The following is a 23,109-nucleotide window of genomic DNA, read 5'->3' as shown; positions in this document are numbered from 1 at the left end:
ACCAACCCCCGCCGGGTTGGAGAATCCCGGGGGGGGGGGCATGCCGCCCCGACACACCGATTCTCCGGTGCCGATTTCTGGGCGCCCGGAGGATCGCTGGCAGGCCCCATTGAAAGCACCCCCCCCCCCCCCCCCCCCCCCACCCCCACCCCGTCGATTCTCCAGGCCTTGACGGGCCGAGTGCCCGCCGGTGTGGGTAACGTATGGTCCCTCCCAGAGTTCTGTCTGTGGCGGCCGTCCGGGAGAGGGGGGGGGGATGTGGGCAGGGTGGTTCCGTAGGGGCCTATGTTCCTCTGCGCAGAGACGGGAACCCACGTGCATGCGCAAATCTGTGCCGCCGGCATGCACGTGGGCTCCCATCTCTGCGCATGCGCGAACTAGTGCCACCGGCCGTGACGCACATGAGCTGCGGAGACCACTCCGGCGCCATACTAACCCCCTGGGAAGGGAAGGCTAGCTGCCAGGTGAGGCCTGTTGACGCCGGAGTGGCTCGCACCACTTTTCACGGCTGCGTCAGAACTTGGCTGCAGGATTGGAGAATCCCGGCCCTGAGATGCAGAGGGATCTGGGTGTCCTAGTCCATGAATCACAACAGGTCGGTACACAGGTACAGCAAGTAATTAGGAAAACTGATAGAATGTTATTGCTTTTGGTGAGCAGAATTGATTGCAAAAGTATTGAGGTTATGATTCTGTAATACAGGGCATTGGTGAGACCACGTCTGGAGTATTGTGTACAGATTTGGTCTCCTTATTTAAGGAAATATGTAAATGTGTCAGAAGCAGTTCAGAGAGGGTTTACCGTGAATAATACCAGGAATGGGCGGGTTGTTTATGAGGAACGGTCAGACAGACTCGGCTTGAACCTGCTGGAGTTTTGGAAGAGTGAGAGGCGACTTGATTGAAACATACAAGATGCTGAGGGGTATTGACAGGGTGGATGTGGAGAGGATGTTTCCTCCTGTGGGAGAATCTAGAACCTGGGGTCACTGTTTAAAAATAAGAGGTTGGCCATTTAAACAGGAGGTGAGGCGGATGTTTTTCTCTCAAAGAGTCGAGAGTCTCTGGAACTCTCTTCTGCAATGGACAGCACGGCAGCACAGTGGTTAGCACTGTTGCTCCACTGCACCACGGTCCCAGGTTCGATTCCCGGCTTGGGTCACTGTCTGTGCGGAGTCTGCACGTTCTCCCCGTGTCTGAGTGGGTTTCCTCCGGGTGCTCCGGTTTCTTCCCTCAAGTCTCGAAAGACGTGCTTGTTAGGTGAATTGGACATTCTGAATTCTCCCTCTGTGTCCCCGAACAGGCGCCGGAATGTGGCGACTAGGGGCTTTTAACAGTAACTTCATTGCAGTGTTAATGTAAGCCTACTTGTGACAATAAAGATTATTATAAAGGTGGTGGAAGCAGAACCGTTAAACATTTATAAGGCAGAGGTGGATAGATTCTTGATAGGCAAGGGGGTGAAAGGTTATCAGGGGTGGGCGGGATGCAGATGTGAGGTGACAATCTGATCAGCCATGATCTTATTAAATGGTGCAGCAGGCCCAAAGGGCTGAATGGTCTCCTTATGCTCCAATTCTGTTGTTAGATTGGTACCTGCAATCTTCTCAGCTGAACCTGGCTGAATGCGCGGACTCCTTTATTAGAAGGAACCAGGCGATCATACAGAGCCTGCAACAAGAGAAAGGCAGAGCGTCAGACTATTCATTTCCAACGGCGCTGTGTGCAGACAGAATCTTCGAAGGCAACGATACCTTGTCAGATTGCGTGGCCTCGTGGAACATTCGAGCGTCGATGGCGGCAGCTACCAGGTTGTTGGCTGCAGTGATGGCGTGGATATCGCCTGTCAGGTGAAGATTGAACTGCAAAAACAAAAACACTGAGATAGCTTCGGCAGAAAGTGTACCCGAGACAAGATCAGCTCTCCCTCTGCTCAGCGATGTACCTGATCTCAGTTCTACCAGCTGCTCTGTAAGCAGGGGTGTCTGGATTAAATGTTGTGTCCCTTGGTCAGAAATGCCTCCCAGCACTGGGCATTTCACAAAGCTGACGGTCACCAGGGGGGGTGGGAAGGGGGAGGGTTAAACAAAAGGATACAATTTTAAGGAGGGGATGGAGAAGAGGGAAAACAGTGAAGTTAATGAGAAGGAGACAATATTGGGGAGAAAATTAAATGGTGAGGATGAAGATTGCTCAGTGACTTTATAGAGGGGAATAGAAGAGAGTTTAGGAGGCTACTTCGCAGATTTGGGATTACTCAGCACTGGTTACAAGCAGGGCGGCACGGTGGTTAGCACTGCTGCCTCACAGCACCAGGGACCCGGGTTCAATTCCAGCCTCAGCCTCGGGCAACGGTCTGTATTGAGTTTGCATGTCCTCCAGTGTCTGCGTGGGTTTCCCCCAGGCGCAGCGATTTCCTCCCACAGTCCAAAGATGTGCAAGTCAGGTGGACTAACTAAATTCCCCCTTAGGGTGGGGTTACGGAATAGGGCGGGGGATTAGGGTCGGTCCAGGCTCGATGGGCTGAATGACCTCCTTCTGCACGGTAGTGATTCCAAGGGAGTCACTCTGCTTGCACCTCTACCCTCCCAAAGATGAAGGAAGACAAACTCTCCCTGGGGCTATTCGGAGCATCACTGGGAAAACTCCTGCAACCACGATGATCCATTGTTAATGTCTCCTGGGCACTCAAAGGAGGGGGGGGGGGGGGGGGGGGGGGGGGGAGGAAAAAGGAGTTACAGCTACACAAGGGACACAAACAAATTCTGAAAACACGGGGAGTCTTTTATTACATATACTTCTGTAATTAAAATTGAAGCATGGATTTGCCAATTCTTGGAAGAGTGGCTTCACGGGTACAAGAGATGGCAAGCTCCAAGTCAGCATCCTAACACAGGGATATCTTACCTCTTCCATTGGGATAACCTGGGAATAGCCACCACCTGCTGCTCCACCTGGAACACAGCAACAGACAGATTACAGTCAATGGGGCCAGTGGTTTCGTAGCTCTGAGATTATTCGATTAAAAGGAAAGAATTTGTCTTCAGAAGAAATAGAAACAGTATTAGGCTATTCATTCCTTTGAGCCTGCTTCGCCATTTAACACCATGGCCCACATCATCCCAACCTGTACTCATGACCAACAATTCCCTTCGGACATAGAAATCCACGCAGGCTCGGGGAGAACGTGCAGACTCCACACAGACAGTGACCCAAGCTGGTAATCGAACCTGGCGCTGTGAAGCAACAGTGCTAACCACTGTGCTACTGTGCCGCCCAAATTTCTCCTCATCCCAGTTCTAAATGGGTAATCTCTTATCCTTCTTAGGTGTAGATTGACTATGAACGTATTGTAGGGTGGCACAGTGATTAGCACTGCTGCTCCTCAGCGCCAGGGACCCGGGTTCAATCCCAACCTTGGGTGACTATAGTGGAGTTTGCACGTTCTCCCCGTGGGTTTCCTCCGGATGCTCCGGTTTCTTCCCACAGCCCAAAGAAGTGCAGGTTAGGTGGATTGGCCACGCTAAATTGCCCCTTAATGTCCAAAGGTTGGGTGAGGTTATGGGGATGGGGCGCGGGAATGGGCCGAGGTAGGGTGCTCTTTCCAAGGGCCGCTGCAGACTCGATGGGTTGAATGGCCTCCTTCTGCACTGTCGGGATTCTATGAGTGGTGGAACAGACTCGAAGGGCTGTTCCTCTTTCTATGATCGTCCAGATCCTCTGGAATTCCCTCATTGATTGTCTAGGGTTTAGGTGGATCTCAGGTTGACCGATTGGCCAGAACTCTCCCGGTTGAAACAAAAGGTCATGTCACAGTCCGAGGATTCTGTACCCCTCAGCCCCAGTCAGTGATCACTTTTGTAGAATTTTTAATGCAGGAAAACATCCCAGAGCAGATCACCAGAGGCGCGATCAAAACTAGCGCAAAGGGTGAATGAAACGCTCGGGTGAGTTTGCCGTTTCCTTCCTTTAGAACATCCCGAAGCTGGGGCAGGGATCCAGAACGGTTTCTGATTAATCAACACATTACTTTACGGGACCAACACGCACTTGGAATAATCTGACAGCTACTCAGCACATTCACATCTGACACCCAGAACTGGATGCAGGTTGAAGAAACCTTGCTGAAGAAGCTTGGGTTGTTCCGGACATGTTACTCCGTGTGCCTGACACCACCTCCAGAAGCAACTGCTCCACTCGGAGCTCCGGTCGCAGCAGGAGATTCCCAATAAGGCAGCGGGAATGCTTTAGGGATTTCTTCAAAGTGTTCCTGAAGTGGGTATTACTGCTGCTGGAGAGGAAGGAGAACATCAGGAGGGTAATGTCCAGGCGATGTTTTACAACAAAACACCAACATGACTGATCGGAACAACGACCGAAAGCTTTGTCGGTGGCGTCAGCGTTGATACAGATGAGCAGGCCCTGGAGGCAGTGTTCTCCGAGTACGGCCACGTTGTCGATGCTCGAGTGATCAAAGGTAAGTGCACCTTGACATCCTTCGGCTTCGTCACCTTCAAGAACTCAGAGAACGCCAGCGACACCATGAAGGAGCTGAACGGCCAGTCCCTGGACGGCCGGCAGATCCGGGTGGACCATGCCGAGAAGAATCCGGGCGACGGCGGCTATGGAGGAGGCCGTGGGGGGAGAAGGCGGCTACGGCATCTCCAACTACAAGCAATACGAATACAAGGGAAGCGGCAACTCCCGTGGCGGCAGCTACGAACGATACAGCTCCAGATGGGGATCGTGGCCAGCTAGACATTTTCCAGGTCGTCATGATCATCGGCCGCTTAACTGTTTCTGAAGGGACTTGTATTGGGGGCCAACGCTGTCAAATCGCTTGAATTCAATCTTGCTTATTCGGGACGCTGTCTAACTTCTCCCCACCCACACACACCTACTCTAGAATGGCAGAAAAGTGGTTTTCAATCCAACTGGGGGCCCATGTTCTGAAATTTAAGAGCTATTGTTCAAAAGTCCCTTGCTAGTGCACCTTCCTTAATTCCGCCACAATAACTTAACTGTGTAGCGTTTATTCAGTTCTTTAAGTAAAAAAAAAATCACCATTTTTTGTTTTATTATTTGGGTAAGTTGCACTTAGTACGTACTTGCAATTTTATCCTCTGGGTTTTTGCATGCTTTTCCCAGTATTGGGAATCGATGGTGCTGTGCCCTCACATTCCTCGGTTTTTGCTGTGGTGGTTTTAAAATGGCGCATTCACCTTGCGCACCGACTCCATGGTGGAGTCTCCCTCCACAACCTGCCCCAGCCCGCCCGCCTGGCTGGTTGGCTGCAGTAACCTTCTGGGCCGCCAGGGTGTCTGGGCAAGTTGCTTCCTGCATCAAGCCTTACCTTGGTGCTCCGGTTTCCTCCCACGGTCCAACGGTCTGCAGGTTAGGTGGATTGGCCATGCTAATTTGCCCTTAGTGTCCAAAATTGCCCTTTGTGTTGGGTGGGGTTACTGGGTTATGGGATAGGGCGGAGGTGTGGACCTTGGGTAGGGTGCTCTTTCCAAGAGCCGGTGCAGACTCAATGGGCCGAATGGCCTCCTTCTGCACTGTAAATTCTATGATATCAAACTATGAATAACCTGGGATAGCCCCAGTGTTTCTGCCGATTGGGAAAACACTAGCAATTTCGAGATTATCGTGTGTGAACAAATGTTTCTCAAACTTGTGTCTGCTGTTACAGAAAATACCATGCTTTAGCGATTGCCGGGCGGTAACAATCTGGAGGAGGAGGAGGGAGGGGGTTTGCGACACGATCCATCAATTACAATTTTTACTTGCCAGGCATTTTATGGGTCGTGTTTTAAAAAAAAAAAATCAGACAAACTGCTTTCTGTGTAACCTTTAAAGACGGGTGCCAAGCCAGCTGGGTTGCCACTGTGTTCAGTGTTCTGGCTTTGGTTTGGTCTCTGGCTCATCCAGTAATGAAAATTAGCCTGCAGTGAAATATTATGCCATCCTATTCTAGACAATACAGTATCCTTTCTTTAAACTAATATTGGGTTTTTTTTTTTAAATTGCATACTGCTAGGAAGTTGAAAGCTTTATCTATTGAATTTTCATGAGTTAGCATGGACTGTTTTTGCACAAAAAAATGTGCCGCTTTGGAGACTGATGTCAAATGGAAAAATAAAGTGTTGAAATGTTCAAAAAAAAAAAAAAGTGTTCCTGAAGTGATCAAACATCCCCATCGACTCATGAGAGACTCTGGCTTGTGAATGACAAAAATGGAGGCGGTTCATTTGGAAACATATTGAGAGGCGGTGTTGAAAATGTGTGGAGGTGATGTTGAGGCATCGAGAGGCATCCAAACAACCCAGCTACCCAACTCTCCAACCCACTGGACACATTGGACTTAGCAGGAACCTCAGAACCCACTGAGGCAGGGCATTCTCGATCCGAGGGACTGCTGAAGGAGAGGAGGAGGAGGAGGAGGAGGTTGAGGAAGCGAACGATGGAGATTACCTTTGATGCCAAAGGTTGGGCCCTGCGATGGCTGCCGAACACAAGCAAAAACATTGATGTCCAGGTGGGCGCCAATGGCCTGAGCCAGGCCGATCGTGGTGGTACTCTTGCCTTCGCCAAGTGGCGTGGGGGTGATGCTGCAATTAAAAAAAAGTCATTTTAGAAAGGCTCCCAATATCATTTCACTCTCCCCAGCGTCCCCCCCACAGTAAAGGCTTGACTCGGGAGATTTTAAGACCAGTGTACGTACCCTGTGACAACAACATATTTGCCGTCCGGCTGGTCCTTCAGCCGTCCAAGCGTGGAGAGAAGCACCTTTGCCTTTGACTTTCCGTAGAGTTCCACTTCATCCGACAACAAACCCACTTCCTTAGCCATGCAGCCGATGTGCTTTGGTGTGCCAGACCGTGAAATCACAATGTCACTGGTGGGAAATAACGTGTTTTCAAAATTAAAATAAACCCAAACATCAGGGGCTGGTTTAGCACAGTGGGCTAAACAGCTGGCTTGTAATGCAGAACAAGGCCAGCAGCACGGGTTCAATTCCTGTACCAGCCTCCCCGAACAGGCACCGGAATGTGGCGACTAGGGGCTTTTCGCAGTAACTTCATTTGAAGCCTACTTGTAACAACAAGCGATTTTTATTATCTCGTACTCCATGCTTCGCTGCAGCAACCTTGGATTCTCATCACCGCTAACCGAGATTCTGACACATGCTAGTGGTTACCGGCAGTCCTCCAGCTAGTCACCCACGTGATAGTGGCTCAGTGGGCAGCACTCTTAACATCTCAGCATCAGAAGGCTACACGAAACGTCCGCTTTAATCGTTCTGCTTACCCAAGAGTTTCACATGAATCACTGAACGGTTACAGCACAGAGAGGGACCATTCAGCCTAGCCTGCCATCGTCCACCCTCTGCAATCTAGTTATTCCCACGCCCCCCACCCTTCCTCAGAATCCTGCAACGGTTCTCTCTTCCCTTTCAGGTGCTAATCCAATATTCCTTTGCAAACTGGGCTGAACGCACTCCACACACTGACAGGCAACGCTTTCCCGTTCTTAACCGCTCGCTGCACAAAGACTTTCTCACGTTCTTTTGACAATCACTTTCTGTGTCGGTGGTTCCCTATCCATCTGCCAAAGGAGACGGTTTTCTCCCCATCTACGCTGCGGAGACCCGAATTGTTCAAGAAAGGGGAGCAAACACGGCTCGCTAGTAAATACATAGATTTTGTTTGCTTGTACAGAATTCACTGTTTCCACTTTAACTTTGATCAGACATGGAGACCTACACCATCTCAAAGGACAGGAGCAGCAGCTACTTGGATAGCACAATCGCTTCACAGCTCCAGGGTCCCAGGTTCGATTCCGGCTTGGGTCACTGTCTGTGTGAAGTCTGCACATCCTCCCCGTGTGTGCTCCGGTTTCCTCCGGGTGCTCCGGTTTCCTCCCACAGTCCAAAGATGTGCAGGTTAGGTGGATTGGCCATGCTAAATTGCCCTTAAGTGTCCAAAAGATTAAGTGGGGTTACCGGGTTATGGGGATAAGGTGGAGGCATGGGTTTGAGTAGGGTGCTCTTTTTAAGGGCCGGTGCAGACCCGATGGGCCGAATGGCCTCCTGCTGCACTGTAAATTATATGAAGAAAGCAGCTCACCACCACCTTCCCAAGAACATTTATGGATGGGGAATAAATACTGGCCGAGCCAGTGACACTCACATCTCATGGAAGAATAAAATAAATAAGAGCGGAGAGAGCTTGCACACCTACCTGGGTACCGGCTCCACACGGTTAAGCTTTGTGTAGTGAATGGGCCACCCCCTGCCCGGCTTGCTCTTCTCCAAGTAGCGCTTTGCACCCTCCACCGTGTTCTGTTACAGAGTCAAGAATACCATTTCCATCAACACAGGGAAGTTCTGCACTGTGGTCTTTTCTTTTGTAAAGGTCTACCCTGACCACCATCCTCCTCCAATGGTTGTCACAGGAACAGCAGCCTCCCAATACCTCACCCAGCAGCCCACTCATCTTGTGAGCCCAGTGAGGTGCGACAGGCCACCCGAGAGATTAATGTCTGACCAGACACGTACAGACAGACGCAGTACCCCACAGGCTCAGAGGGCTGAAACCAGCCATCAGCTGTACACTGGAGATCCCTTCTGGGACCGTCCGAGATTGTAGGCTCAAAACTTCAACACGTAGTTTACTCAACCACAGAATGAACAGAGCAGGCACAAGCACTTGTCCAGAAGACCATAAAAAAATAGGGACAGGAGTAAGCCATTCGGCCCCACGAGCCAATAATAGACAGGGTTCTGAGGAAGGACCAGGGAGTGGGGCTAATAGTCTAAGAGTTGTACAAGCACAAAGGACTGAATCTGAGCTTGGTGCTTTTATGAACATTCCCCTATACTTCTCTTCAGCTACTGCTCCTTGTTGCTGAATGTACCCATAGCTAAAGAGAAACAATAAACTTCTTGGCCCAGTGCAGATGCGATGGGCCGAAGGGCCTTTCCTGTGCTGTACACTCGGAGCTGTGCCAGTACTCTAGTATTTGCCCTATGCTGGGCAATGATGATGGCAATTGAAATTGTGCGTCAGGGCAGTGCCGATATCTGCACCACAGGAGAGGGAGTAGAGTTCGTCAGAAAGTTGCAGAGAAATTAGCGGCTCGATTAGGAGGTGCCCTGGGTTGCTACAGTACAAACACTGGATACTCCAGAGGATAGGTGGACTGATCAATAACGTCTTGCAAGACAATGTCTATGATAGGTTGTGACTTTTTTGCAAGACAAAGTGTTGTGGGGAACTTTATCTCCACGGCTTTTATTAAACATCAGCACAGAAAACAGGTTCTTTCAGCACAGCCAATCTGGTCTAAACCGGTGTTTACACTCCTCACCAGCCCCCTCCCATTCTATTTAATCCACCTAACCCTTAGAGCAGAACTTCCTAATCTTTTCTCCCTCATGTGCGCTGTACGGAACGATAGCACAGTGGTTAGCACTGCTGCTTCAACAGCTGCCAGTGTCCCAGGTTCGATTCTCGCTTGGGTCACTGTCTGTGTGGAGTCTGCACGTTCTCCCCGTGTCTGCGTGGGCTTCCTCCGGGTGCTCCCGGTTTCCTCCCACAAGTCCTGAAAGAAGTGCTTGTTAGGTGAATTGGGACATTCTGAATTTTTCCCTCTGTACCCGAACAGGCGCCGGGAAGTGTGGCGACTCGGGGATTTTCGCAGTAATCATTGCAGTGTTAATGTAAGCCTACTTGGACAATAAAAGATTATTCTATTCTATGTGTTTATCCAGCTTCCCCAGAGCTATTTGCACCAACCACTCCCTGGTAGTGAGTTCCACATTCTCACTGCCCTCTGGCCAAAGTTTTTAAACCGCTGACTCGTGTCGTCTCTGTGAAGGAGCTAGAGTCTACGGGATTGCCACAAGTAAACCGTGAATTTCACTCTGGGCGTGCATGCTAGCCCTCGCAGGGGTGGCCGATTCTCTCACTGAACCAATCTCTCCCAAAGATCGGATGAATAAGACGAGCGGACTCACGGCCATCAGCATACAGACAGTCATCGGTCCCACTCCACCAGGCACAGGGGTGATGTACGAAGCTACCTGCTTGGCCTCACTGTAAGCCACATCGCCAACCACACGCTTTCCACTTGCCTTTGTGCTGTCTGAAACCAAACAGTGGGCAAAGTTACATCAACATTATCATTGCTACTAGTGAGGGGAGAAGATAATCAGGACTCGCGGGATTCATACAATTAATAACTGACACTCAACTGTGGGGAATGTAAGAAATTGTCATATTTTTTGCAGTAATGTTACGAAAACCTGGGCTAAAATACATAGACAGTATGACTACTACAGTGGTGATTAAGATGCCATAAAAGTGAGATAAACATTGATTTGCAGTTGAAGTGTTCCACTAATAGATCTGGGGAACCATTTACTTGATTACAGATAGCTAGCTAGGTGGAATATTGTTAGGTTTGAAGGACCCCTTGGGTGTAGATACTTTTATGAGGGGGTATTGAGTTTGGTCCTGGCTAAACAAGTCAAGGGATATCTTGCAAGAAGATACAAGAGAATGCCTTGTGCTTTGGGTACAGATGATGTCGTTAATGGGAGGAGCCAGGTCTGTCTCAAGAGTCAGTAGATCGTAGAACTCTCATCTGAACAGAGGTGTTTCAGTTTGGTCCGTAAAGAATCATAGAATTCAAAGTGCAGAAGGAGGCCATTTGGCCCATCGAGTCTGCACCGGCCCTTGGAAAGAGCACCTTACAGCCCATGGCTCCACCGTATACCCGTAACCCCACCTTACCTTTTGAACACTAAGGGGCAATTTAGCATGGCCTATCCACCTAACCCGCACACCTTTGGACTGTGGGAGGAAACCGGAGCACCTGGAGGAAACCCACGCAGACACGGGGAGAAAATGCAAACTCCACACAGTCGGCCGAGGCCAGAAATGAACCCGAGTCCCTGGAGCTGAGGCAGCAGTGCTAACCACTCTGCCACCGTGCTGCCCACTAGGTTCTCTCTCCAAAGATTCTTCACTGAGAAAAGAAAGTAAAACCCTGGTTATTAACTTCATTAATGAGCGGCATTTAATAGATATTGATTTGCTTAATTGGAATATAGTGGCAGGTTTACAAAGTAAGGTTTCTTCTTTTTCATGAGAACTGTTGTTACTGTAAACTGCAAAACGGTTTCCTTATTGCTAATATGGATAATTCTGTGATAAATGAAGGTGCGTTTAAACATTAAAAGATACTTTTTGGTCAGTGTTATCACTTGTGTGGAGCAGCAGCAAATTGAAAATAGTTGGGTTCCCGTCTGGGATCCTAAGACAACCTGTATCGAGGTTCGGTGGCAGAGTGGGGAGCATTCCTGCCCGAGCCAGAAGCGCCAGGTTAGAGCCCCACTCCAGAACAGATGGCCAAGGAAGGTGCGTTCATAACTGGGGCAAATAGGTTGATTCTCAACCTACAAATCCTTCCAACACACACTCAAGAGCGGAGGGGCATTTAAGGGGAAGCTTGAAAAATAAACGAGGAAGAGGTAGGATACACATTTGGTGAGGAATGTGAGGAAGCTCATGTGGAGCATAAACATCAGCTTGGTTTCTGTGTAATTCTATTTAACAGCGTCATTTATTTACCTAGTGCCATCAACTCAGTAAACCGTCCCAAAGTGCTCCATGGGACATTGGCGGGCTGGAGGAGGTTTCAGGGGTGATGAAAGGGAGGCGCCGCTGGGTTGAAGTCAGTGTCGGTCGGTGCGCAGAGAGCGATGGGGGAATGGGACTTGGTGCAACTTTGAGCAGGGGCAGCTGAGTTTCAGGTGAGCTCAAACGCAGAGATACAAATTCATGGATGAAGAAACGTTTACATTTAAGCAACCTACGGCTACTATTGGCCAAGAGCAGGGCTGATCCTTCGGGCAGCCTAGCCAATTTCTCAATCAACATCAAAAAGAGAGATTATCTGGTCATTATTTAACTGCTGTTTGTGGGAGCTTGCTGTGCAGAATTAGCTACTGTGTTTCCTGAATGACAACAGTGACTATGCTTCACAAGAACTTATATGGCTGGGAAGCACTGTTTCCATTCTAGATATGCAAGATCTTTCAGTCTAACGGGCCATGAAGAGGGAGGTTGAGGTAGTTTAGAGAGAGCTCAATGGCCCTGATCACTTCACCAAAAGGCAAGGAGGAAAGAAGGAAGGAAGGAGAGCAGATCTCTGGCTCGAGAACTGCCCCACTCCCGGAGCAACTACCGTCCCCTCTGCTCAAAGACCTGGGGCTCCAGGATTGTCCAGCCCAGTCGCCCGAGGACACGCAGGTCACCAACTCCAGCGGACGTCATCGTTGCTTCGGGGGACCGACAGTGATGACCAAAGAGAAGTAAACCCCCCCCCACCCCACCCCCGCGCACACACAAATCATTTTCACACCCGGTTCCCCCTCACCGGGAATGTGGTTTATTCCACAGTCGATGACGACAGCTCCAGGTTTGATCCAATTTCCTTTCACCATTTCAGCTTTTCCAGCTCCAACCACCAGAATATCCGCCCTCCCAACCTGAAGACAAAGAGATCGGGAGCATGGGGTGAAAAATCATGGAGTTAGCTGCCCCGTTGGCCTGACTCAGGTGACTCCTGCGATCAGACCTGGTCTTGCACGTAGGCAGAGATAGGTGGCAATTTACCGTCGAACCATTTTCAGCTCCCGTCAACAACAAGAACGTACATTTCTATAGCCATTACTGTCGTTAAATGTCTGAAGGTGCATGACAGGAGCGTTGCCAGCAAACATTCACACTTGTGGGTGCAGACACGAGGGGCCAAATGGGGTTGTTCTGCCCTGTAACAATTCCGTGACTCTGAGGCGTACACGCAGATATTAGGACTAAGGACCAAACAAAAGCCTTGGTCAAAGAGGTCACTTTTAATGAGCAACTTGAAATGAAAAATATGAAAATCGCTTATTGTCACGAGTAGGCTTCAAATTAAGTTAGTTACTGTGAAAAGCCCCTAGTCGCCACATTCCGGCACCTGTCCGGGGAGGCTGGTACGGGAATTGAACCGTGCTGCTGGCCTGCTTGGTCTGCTTTAAAAGCCAGCGATTTAACCCCAGTGTGCTAAACAGCCCCTGGGTTTGAAGCAGCAGAGGGAGGGCTGGAGAGGTTTGGGGGGAGTAGTTACCCAGATTTGCGGAAGGCATGGCCACCAATAGCAAATGAAGGAAGTGGGGGAAGACACAAGAACATTGGAGAAGCACGGAGATCACAGACGGGGAGGGTACGGGGGTTACAGGGATCAAGGCATTAGAGGAATTTGAACACTAGGATGAAAATGTTGATGGACTTTATTTTAAGAAGGAAATTATTTATGTGAGAGGGATGGAAAGGGGAAAAATACAAACAGATTCACAAATAAATCCATTAGTCGTGCCAGCTGACGATTGACAGAAATCAGCTTGCTGATGCCACCTTGTGGTGGAATTACTCAAACACTGTTTATCAACAAGCACCAGGGGACTGGAGTCATTGCAGTCCCTCGCCGGCTGAATCATAGCGTCTGGGCTCGCTTACTCACAAGATGGAGTGCCTGGCAGTGGGGTAAACCTCCTGCGATTAATTTGGAAGGTGGGAACAGGCCCAAGGCGGAACCCCACACACTCACGGCTAACCAATTATCCCCAAGCTCACCGGAATCTCGTGGCTCAGGGATTCAGTGCAAGTGTCACAGAATTACCATTCCCTTGAAGGACACTGGGGAAAGGGGGTGGGGGGCTTTGAAATCAAACTGATCGAGGGAAGGAAATTGGGACTGAAAGGCGCGCCCCACCTTTGCCACTGCACCTCCCCACCCCCCCCCCCCCCCCCCCCCCCCCCCCCCCCCCCCCCCCCCCCCCCCACCCCCCCAAAACCCCATCCTCATTGCTTCCTGTGACCTGGATCCCACTCTCCCTGGCTGCATTACCGACAGCCGCCACCATCCCAGGTGGCGCTGCCGGTGATGGAGGGCTTCCAGTATTCCAAGTGGCTGTCAGCTCTTGGGAGAGGGTAGCATTCCAGTCTCCGTGTCCCCGAATCCCGGTGGAGGCCCAAGTGCCGGACTGGCACCCAAGCTGGTCGGGCCTTCCCCAAAGAAGCTACGCGGAGCTTCCACCAGCTCCCCGGGTTGAGAAAGGATCGGGAACAAGAGGGCACAGATTTAAAGTAACAGGTAAAAGGTACAAAAGTGATATGAGGGGAAATCTCCTTCACACGGCGAGTGGTTAGGCTTCGGAACGCACTGCCCGAGTGTGTGGTGGAGGCTGGTTCATCCGCAACAAATGAAAAGGGAATTAGAATGTTATCTGAAAAGGAAGGAAGTGCAGGGCGAGTGGTACTGGGCGAATTGCTCATGCGGAGAGCTGGTGCAGACACGATGGGCCGAATAGCCTCCTTCGATACTGTACCAATTCTGAGATACTGTTAAACTTTGCTGCACATTTCTCTCCCCAACACCTTACAGGGAAACAGCATTACGACAAAGATGGGAATGGTTCAAGAAGGCAGATCACCACCTCCTCAGGTCCGGCAATGGGCAAGAGAGGTGGCCTGCGTCACTCACAACCTTTATCCCTTTGAATCACTTAACCCCAACAAGCCCATCAGTGTCAGGTACAACCTCCTCAGCTCTTCCAAGACAAGACTCTTCACCACTCCCCCCTTCTCCCCCAGCCCCCTCAGCTGAGGATGGGAAGATTTTGTGCACGCAAGTTTATTTAGTCCCCGCTATCGCCGACGGCAGCAGATTCCCTTACCTCTCCCTGGAGGTCAGCCGTCTTAGAATGGCACGTGGTTACGGTGGCATTGTTTGACAGCAGGAGGTCACGCATGGGAGCACCAACAATCTTGCTCCTTCCAATAACGACAGCCCGAGATCCAGCCAGCTTCACACCTGCGATAGAAGAGCATTCAGTGTTAGAAGACAGCCGTGTTTTTACAGAGGGTGGCGAGTGCCTGGAACACGTTGCCAAGGGAGGTTGAGATACATTAACAGCATTCAAAAGGCATCTTGAAAGCAAACAATAGGATGGGTATAGTTTAAATTGCTATCCTCTCATTACCAACCCCCACTGCCATTGGGTGGGTGTGGAGGGGGTCTTTCGGCTTGTCGGAAAATCTAGAACTAGGGGGTCACTTTCTAAAAATAAAGGGGTTCCCCATATAAGACGGAGATGAAGAGAATTTGTTTATCTCAGAGCAGGGGGTGTCTCTGGAACTCTCTTCCTCAAAAAGCAACGGAAGCCGAGTCTTTGAATGTTTTTAAGACACAGCGAGATACATTCTTGGTTAACGAGGGGGGGGGTGAAAGGTTACCATGGGGGTGGGCAAAAACCTGGGGATGAGGTTACAATCAGATCAGCCACGATCTTATTGAACGGTGGAGCAGGCTCGAGGGGCCAAATGGCCTACTCCTGTTCAGTTCCCGATGTTAAGTGTGTTCCAATGTCGGGTCTGCAGTTTTATCGGGAAAAGTGATTTTCCAGCAATTGTTCTTTGTTTTAATTCATTGAGGCGTGAGATACTTCTGGACATTCTATAAGTCCCAAGGGCTCGATTCTCCGCTCTCGCGCGGCATCGGGAAGCCCGTCGTGAACTCGGCCGAGTTTCACGACGGCCTCGGAGGCCGCTCCTCGCACCCTATTCCCCCCCCCCCCCCCCCCCCCCCCCCCCCCCCCCCCCCAAGGGGCCTAGGAGCGGCGTTCCATAAATCTCGGCCGCCGGGCCTTGACGCTTGCGTCAAAGCGGCGCGCCGAGAATGATGTGACGGCGGCGCCTAAGTGACGTCAGCCGCGCATGCACAGGTTGGCCGGCTCCAACCCACGCATGCGCGGTTGCCGTCTTCCCCTCTGCTGCCCCGCAAGATGTGGCGGCTTGATCTCGCGGGGCGACGGAGGTGAAAGAGTGCGTCCCTTGGAGACGCCGGCCCGACGATCGGTGGGCACCGATCGCAGGCCAGTCCCCTCCCGAGCACGGCCGCGGTGCTCACTCCCCTCTCCGCCCCCCCCACAAGCCACAAACGAACCTTTGGCGCCCATGTTCACGACGGCAGTGACCAGGTGTGGTTGCCGCCAGCGTGGACAGGTCGGGAACGTCAGGGCGCTCGTGAAAAACGGCGAGCGGCGATTCTCCGAGCGGGGGGTGGGAGAATCGCGGGGGGTGCCAGGGCGGTGTGCCGTGAGTCACCCGACCCTCCCGCGATTCTCCCACCCGGCATGGGGAGCGGAGAATAGCGCCCCAAGTCTTTCTTCTTTTAATTTTTGTCTTGTCTGCTTGGAATTGTACTCGTGCCAATGTTAAACATTTACCTGCATTATTTTAGGCTCAGTTTCAATGAGGGTCGAGGAAGTATAATAACCAACTGCAGTGACCACTCTCCCATGACCTCTGCTACAAAGTCCCTAAGTGGTTAACAGGCACAGTTAGGATTGGGCTGGAGTCATTAGCTCTGGGTTTGAATGGTCTGTGCACACCTCACCCAGCGTCAGGAATATAGAAACAGCAGGAATCTGGTTAACCGGAGGGTCTGTTTTCAAATTTGAATTAGATCGTGGCGGGCCTGCCTCTCGTTTCCAGAACCATTTTGTAACCCTCAAGACACTGGACTAACAAAAAGTTTTAAAAAGTTTAACAGACCCTCAGTCTCAGCAGCTTTTGAGAGATTTCCATTCGCCTGTGCGTGAATACTGCTGTCTGTGGGAGCTTTCTGTGAGGGGGTTTGCTGGGGTAGATGCTGGGAGGATGTTCCCCCTTGTGAGTGTGTGTGCGTGGGGTGGGAGGGAGAGAAAGAGTCCAGGGCGAGGCAGACACACTTTCAAAATAAGAAATTTCCCAGTTAAGGCGGAGATGAGGAGGAAGTTCTCTCCGAGGGTGGTGGGTCTGAGGAATTCACTTTCCTACAGCACAGGAAGCTGGGCCATTGAAACCATACCAGGGCGAGTTATATTTTTGATCATCAAGGGAATGAAAGGTTCGGGGGCAGGCAGGAAAGTGGAGTTCAGTGCTCGTTAGTCTGAAACATTGTGGCTTTTCTTGGTAAATATTCAGGAGCTGTGTTTGGCTCAATCTCATCCTATTCAAGCCCCCCGTGGAAAGCTTCTGGTCTCCATATTGTGAAAAAAGAATAGAAGCACTGGGGAAGGTGCCAAAAGGACGATGCTGGAACAAATGTATTTGAGCACACGAGGGAGCAGAAAGTAGAGGTTTATGTTGAACAAGTTAGAGGAAGAAGAATGGACTGAAACTCGTGTAGACAATAAGCACCAACATGGAATTTGAACTAGGGGATGACAAGCTCAGGATAAAGAACTAGGATAAGGAGAAATGGCTCATCTTTGTATCACATCTTTGGAATTTTTTTTTTTTTTTACTGCGAGCACTGTAGTTCCTCAGGTGCTGAAAATATTTCAGACTGAGCTCAACATGGCTTGAGAATCAGGGATCTGGGGTCTGTGGGAAAGTTCATGTAACAATGCAGTGGTGGTCTTAGTAGATGTGAGAGCAGGCTTGGCTCCTGCTCCCATCTCCCCACCAATCAAACGCTGTCCCTACCTGTCAGTTTAATCAGCTCCAGGCAGCCACTGGGTGTACAGGGTATGAAGCAATCGCCCAGGTCTCCTCGAGCCAGTTTCCCCGCGTTAATACTGGTTAATCTGGAAAGAACAATTCGTCAGTGCGGTGTTTAGAAAACAACTGCATCTCCCGTGAATCCAGTCCATTGGACCACCTTAAGAATACCTCACCAGGCACCCTTTGTACACGCGCCCTCACAACCTGCAGCTTCTAACCCCGCCGAAACATTCTGAAGTTCTCAGTAATGCACTCGAGTGTCTGATCAGAATTCAGGCATAGAATCCCTACAGTGCAGAAGGAAGCCATTCGGCCCATTGAGTCTGTGCCAACCATCCGAAAGAGGACTCTAACTAGGCCCACTCCCCCGCTCTATCCCTGTAACCCCGTGCATTGATCAAGACCAATCCACTGAACCTGCTACTTGCCATCATTTCTCTTCTTCCAAACGCATTCTGTTGCATAAAGAAGTTCTCCCGCCGCCCACTCTTCCCCCACACCCCAATATCACTTCTCAGCTCAACTAGGGAATGGTCAATAAATGCTGCCAACCTCTCCAGGGGCATTCACATGCCGAGAATGAATTTATGCTCGTCAGATCATCATAACATATCAACCGGGGAAGGTCTGGTCGTTATCACAGTGCAGTTTGGGGTGGGCTTGCTGTGTGCTGATTGGTTGCTACATTTCCGACATCACAACAGTGACTACATTTCGAACAAGAATTTAATTGGCTGTTTGGGGTATCATAAAGTCATGAAGGACTGTAGAGAAACACGGAGTGTTTTGTACCAGAAGTGCCTTACTAATCCCCACTTCAAACCAGGTCTCTTCTTTATTGATTAGCTCAGACATCAACTGCGCCATCTAGTCAAGCACTGACCCGCACTGGCCATCATTGAAGATTCCACAACCTCGAGGGCACCCCATGACTGACAGAAAACCACTCGATTCTTACCCATCAACGTCCTTCTCAGGGGCAACTGCATTTGTTACTTTTTCAACGTCAATTGGGTTAATGGAGTCCAGAGGGAGCTGAACAATGAGTCCATGCATAGTGGGATCCTCATTAATGTGGGTGATGTTACTCAGCACCTGTGCATATCAAAAACAGGCCGATTAGCAAGAGGACCAGAATCCAGCCAACACAGCAAAACATCCAGGAAACATAGAACATACAATGCAGGAGGCCATTAGGCCCATCGAGTCTGCAACTACCCCTTAAGCCCACATTTCCACCCTATCCCCATAACCCAATAACCCCTCCTAACTTTTTTGGTCACTAAGGGGCAATTTATCATGGCCAATCCACCTAACCTGCCGTCTTTGGACTGTGGGAGGAAACCGGATCACCCGGAGGAAACCCATGCACACATGGGGAGAATGTGCAGACTCCGCACAGACAGTGCCCGAGCGGGGAATCAAACCTGGGACCCTGGCGCTGTGAAGTGACAGTGCTATCCACTTGTGTTACCGTGCTGCCCCAAGAGGATCACTGCCCCACAGATTCCCAAACACACTCCCAACAGGATCACTGCCCTCACCTCCAGACTCCCCAAAGCCTGTCCACCATTACAAGGCTCATGTTAGGCGTGTGATGGAATATTCTCCACTTGCCTGGATGAGCGCAGCTCCAACAACACAAGAAACTCAACACCATCCAGGAAAAACCGCCCACTTGATCAGCATCCTGTCCACCACCTTAAACACACACTCTCCCACCACAGACACGCACAGTGTCAGCAGTGTGTGTTTTATACAAGCAGCATTGCAGCAACTTGCCCAGGCCCCTGCAGCAGCACTTTCCAAGCCTGTATCGCTGCACCTGGAAGGAGACGGACAGCAGATACCTGGGAACACCATCACCTCCAGGTTCCCCTCCAAGTCATAGAACGTAGAACAGTACAGCACAGAACAGGCCCTTCGGCCCTCGATGTTGGGCCGAGCAATGATCACCCTACTCAAACCCACGTATCCACCCTTCTCCGGAACCCAACAACTCCCCCCCCCCCTTAACCTTACTATTAGGACACTACGGGCAATTTAGCATGGCTAATCCACCTAACAGTACGTCTTTGGACTGTGGGAGGAAACCGGAGCACCCGGAGGAAACCCACGCAGACATGGGGAGGACGTGCAGACTCCACACAGACAGTGACCCAGCCGGGAATCGAACCTGGGACCCTGGAGCTGTGAAGCATTTATGCTAACCACCATGCTATATCATTCTGACTTGGAAATGTATCACTGTTCCCTCAGTGTCGCTGGGTCAAGATCCGGGAACTCCCTTCCTACCAGCACTGTGGTGTACAGACACCACATGGACTGCAGCGGGTTAAGCCCTTCAGTAACATGACCCTGCAGTTTTGTCAGTGAAGAACCACCTTGAGTTTGTGTTGAGTTAGCTGATCCTCACGGAGGTGCAGTTTGTTGTGTGGCCTCCTGGATTAGGGAGGGGTTAAACCAAACCTGGATCCTGGGAGTGAGGATGGAGCCAGGCGTTGGGGAGTGAGGATGGAGCCAGGCGTTGGGGAGTGAGGATGGAGCCAGGCGTTGGGGGGTGAGGATGGAGCCAGGCGTTGGGGAGTGAGGATGGAGCCAGGCGTTGGGGAGTGAGGATGGAGCCAGGCGTTGGGGAGTGAGGATGGAGCCAGGCGTTGGGGAGTGAGGATGGAGCCAGGCGTTGGGGAGTGAGGATGGAGCCAGGCGTTGGGGAGTGAGGATGGAGCCAGGCGTTGGGGAGTGAGGATGGAGCCAGGCGTTGGGGAGTGAGGATGGAGCCAGGCTTTGGGGAGTGAGGATGGAACCAGGCGTTGGGGAGTGAGGATGGAGCCAGGCGTTGGGGAGTGAGGATGGAGCCAGGCGTTGGGGAGTGAGGATGGAGCCAGGCGTTGGGGAGTGAGGATGGAGCCAGGCGTTGGGGAGTGAGGATGGAGCCAGGCGTTGGGGAGTGAGGATGGAGCCAGGCGTTGGGGAGTGAGGATGGAGCCAGGCGTTGGGGAGTGAGGATGGAGCCAGGCGTTGGGGGGTGAGGATGGAGCCAGGCGTTGGGGAGTGAGGATGGAGCCAGGCGTTGGGGAGTGAGGATGGAGCCAGGCGTTGGGGAGTGAGGATGGAGCCAGGCGTTGGGGAGTGAGGATGGAGCCAGGCGTTGGGGAGTGAGGATGGAGCCAGGCGTCCCAGGTTAAACATTCTGATGTTCAACATCTGGATTCGCACACGAGGAGGGAAACACTTGTAACACATGCTGTGAAGGAGGAAAGGGGAGAGGGTGAGGACTCCCCCACTATCCCAGCAGGAATCAGTGCCCTCAGAGTGTGGGGAGAGAAACATTTGTTGGAGATAGAGTTAGTTGGAGTTTATTCTTGCCTCATCTTCGGTGGCAGATTGTGGCAGCCGTATATGGTTGGCATTCATCCCGATCTGAAAGAAGAAATAAGTATCAACGCCAGAACAAACAGCAAGACAGAAGTGTGAAACATTACTGATTATAAAACTCAAAACACTGCATGGTGCCGTCACGAGCATCTGAACACACTGGCCTCACCGAGCAGCAGAGCCGGGCTTTGTTCTCAAGGATGCCTAGGTGGCCACTAGCCAACCTCAGCTCTTGGAAATACACGGAGTAGAGGCTGGGGGAGAGGGGAGAGAGGCGTCACTGGCTGGCTTTCTATCATACAACCCCGACCACATCAGCCCAGTGGTAGCAATCCGAGATTACATCAAATCCACAGCACAGAAACGGGTTATTCTGCTGAAATGGTGCCGGATTTAAACTGCACAAACGCCCCCGACCACCCTACTTCATCTCACCCTGTCAATCTATTCCTTTCTGCCTTATGTATTTATCCAGCTTTCCCACAAGTGCACCAATGCGATTCACCTCAATTGTTTTCTTTATTCTTTCATGGTGAGTGGCCATCGCTGGCTGGGCCAGTGTTAACTTTCATCCTCAATAGGGATTTTTAACGACCATAGGTTCACAGTCAGCATCACCAAGACCAGCTTTATATTCCACATTGATTCATTTAATTCAAATTTTACCAGCTGCTGTGGTGGGATTTGAACCCATGTTCCCGGAGCATTATCCTGGGCCTCTGGATTACTTACCCAGTGACATGACCACTACACCAGTGTCTCCGTCAAACACCCGAGGTCGCAAATTTCACATTCTAAATAACTCCATTAGTAGGTTTATAAGTGACTAAAATTTATGACCTCTAGTTTTGGTGTTCCCTGTAAATGGGCATCTCTCTTCTAATGTTGACACCAATAATAATAATCTTTATTATTGTCACAAGTAGGCTTACATTAACACTGCAATGAAGTTACTGTGAAAAGCCCCTAGTCGCCACATTCCGGCGCCTGTTCGGGTACACGGAGGGAGAATTCAGAATGTCCAATTCACCTAACAGCACGTCTTTCGGGACTTGTAGGAGGAAACCGGAGCACCCGGAGGAAACCCACGCAGACACAGGGAGAACATGCAGACTCCGCACAGACAGCGACCCAAGCCGGGAATTGAACCTGGGACCCTTGCACTGTGAAGCACTAGTGCTAACCTTTGTGCTAGCATACCTCCCTATCAAACGCTGCCCTCTTTAATTCAGCCACTCCTCAACTTGGCTCTGTTCCAGAGTAAAGATCTTCAGCCTCTTCAATCTTCCACAATGGTATAACCGCTCAGCCCCGGTGCCATTCACATTTTTGAACTTTCTCCAGTCCCTCTGCATCCTTTTCGCAGTACTGAGACCAGGGGCGGGATTGTCCGGGACCCCAGCCACGTGCTTCCCGGCGGTAGGAGGCGGCACGCTGTTACTGGCCGTGGGATTCTGCTCTTCCCATTGAAGCACCCCCCCCCCCCCCCCCAAGCTTCCGGGAAACCGCGGGCCGAGGTGGTCTCAAAGTGTTGTCTAACCAAGATTGTATAAAAGTTTATTATTACGTCTCTGCTTTTTTTTTATAAATTTAGATTACCCAATTATTTTTTTCCAATTAAGGGGCAATTTAGCGTGGCCAATCCACCTACTCTGCACATTTTTGGGTTGTGGGGGCGAAACCCACACAGACACGGGGAGAATGTGCAAACTCCACACGGACAGTGACCCAGAGCCGGGATCGAACCTGGGACCTCAGCGCCGTGAGGCGGTTGTGCTAACCACTAGGCCACCGCGCTGCCCACGTCTCTGCTTTTTAAGTTGGATTTACAGAAGGAATTGGATTATGCGGGAGTGAGACCCAGAGAGGAGGGGGAAAAAAGGGACCCAGATACTCATAGAACAGTACAGCACAGAACAGGCCCTTCGGCCCTCAATGTTGTGCCGAGCCATGATCACCCTACTCAAACCCACGTATCCACCCTATACCCGTAACCCAACAACCCCCCCTTAACCTTACTTTTATTACGACACTACGGGCAATTTAGCATGGCCAATCCACCTAACCCGCACATCTTTGGACTGTGGGAGGAAACCGGAGCACCCGGAGGAAACCCACGCACACAGGGG

General features: G+C 50.9%; 1 protein-coding gene across 2 annotated transcripts in view; it reads right to left on the bottom strand.

The window, feature by feature from the left end:
- The window catches only part of mthfd1b (methylenetetrahydrofolate dehydrogenase (NADP+ dependent) 1b), a 79,783-nt gene that overhangs the window by 38,100 nt on the left and 18,574 nt on the right, over positions 1–23,109 (bottom strand). For both annotated transcript variants that reach the window (XM_038822012.1, XM_038822002.1), the window contains exons 4-15: positions 20,972–21,025; positions 18,561–18,697; positions 17,585–17,685; positions 14,791–14,927; positions 12,447–12,558; positions 10,021–10,148; positions 8,243–8,343; positions 6,724–6,897; positions 6,474–6,610; positions 2,907–2,953; positions 1,754–1,861; positions 1,596–1,670 (exon numbers count right to left, since the gene is read on the bottom strand). In XM_038822012.1, coding sequence (XP_038677940.1) covers positions 1,596–1,670; positions 1,754–1,861; positions 2,907–2,953; positions 6,474–6,610; positions 6,724–6,897; positions 8,243–8,343; positions 10,021–10,148; positions 12,447–12,558; positions 14,791–14,927; positions 17,585–17,685; positions 18,561–18,697; positions 20,972–21,025 — 1,311 coding nt within the window. The remainder of the gene's footprint in view (positions 1–1,595; positions 1,671–1,753; positions 1,862–2,906; positions 2,954–6,473; positions 6,611–6,723; positions 6,898–8,242; positions 8,344–10,020; positions 10,149–12,446; positions 12,559–14,790; positions 14,928–17,584; positions 17,686–18,560; positions 18,698–20,971; positions 21,026–23,109) is intronic.

Source organism: Scyliorhinus canicula, chromosome 2 (assembly GCF_902713615.1).
Source record: "Scyliorhinus canicula chromosome 2, sScyCan1.1, whole genome shotgun sequence".
In the NCBI taxonomy this organism is placed as follows: domain Eukaryota; kingdom Metazoa; phylum Chordata; class Chondrichthyes; order Carcharhiniformes; family Scyliorhinidae; genus Scyliorhinus; species Scyliorhinus canicula.
The sequence above is the reverse complement of the archived record's forward strand: the minus strand, read 5'-3'. Positions and strand labels throughout refer to the sequence as shown.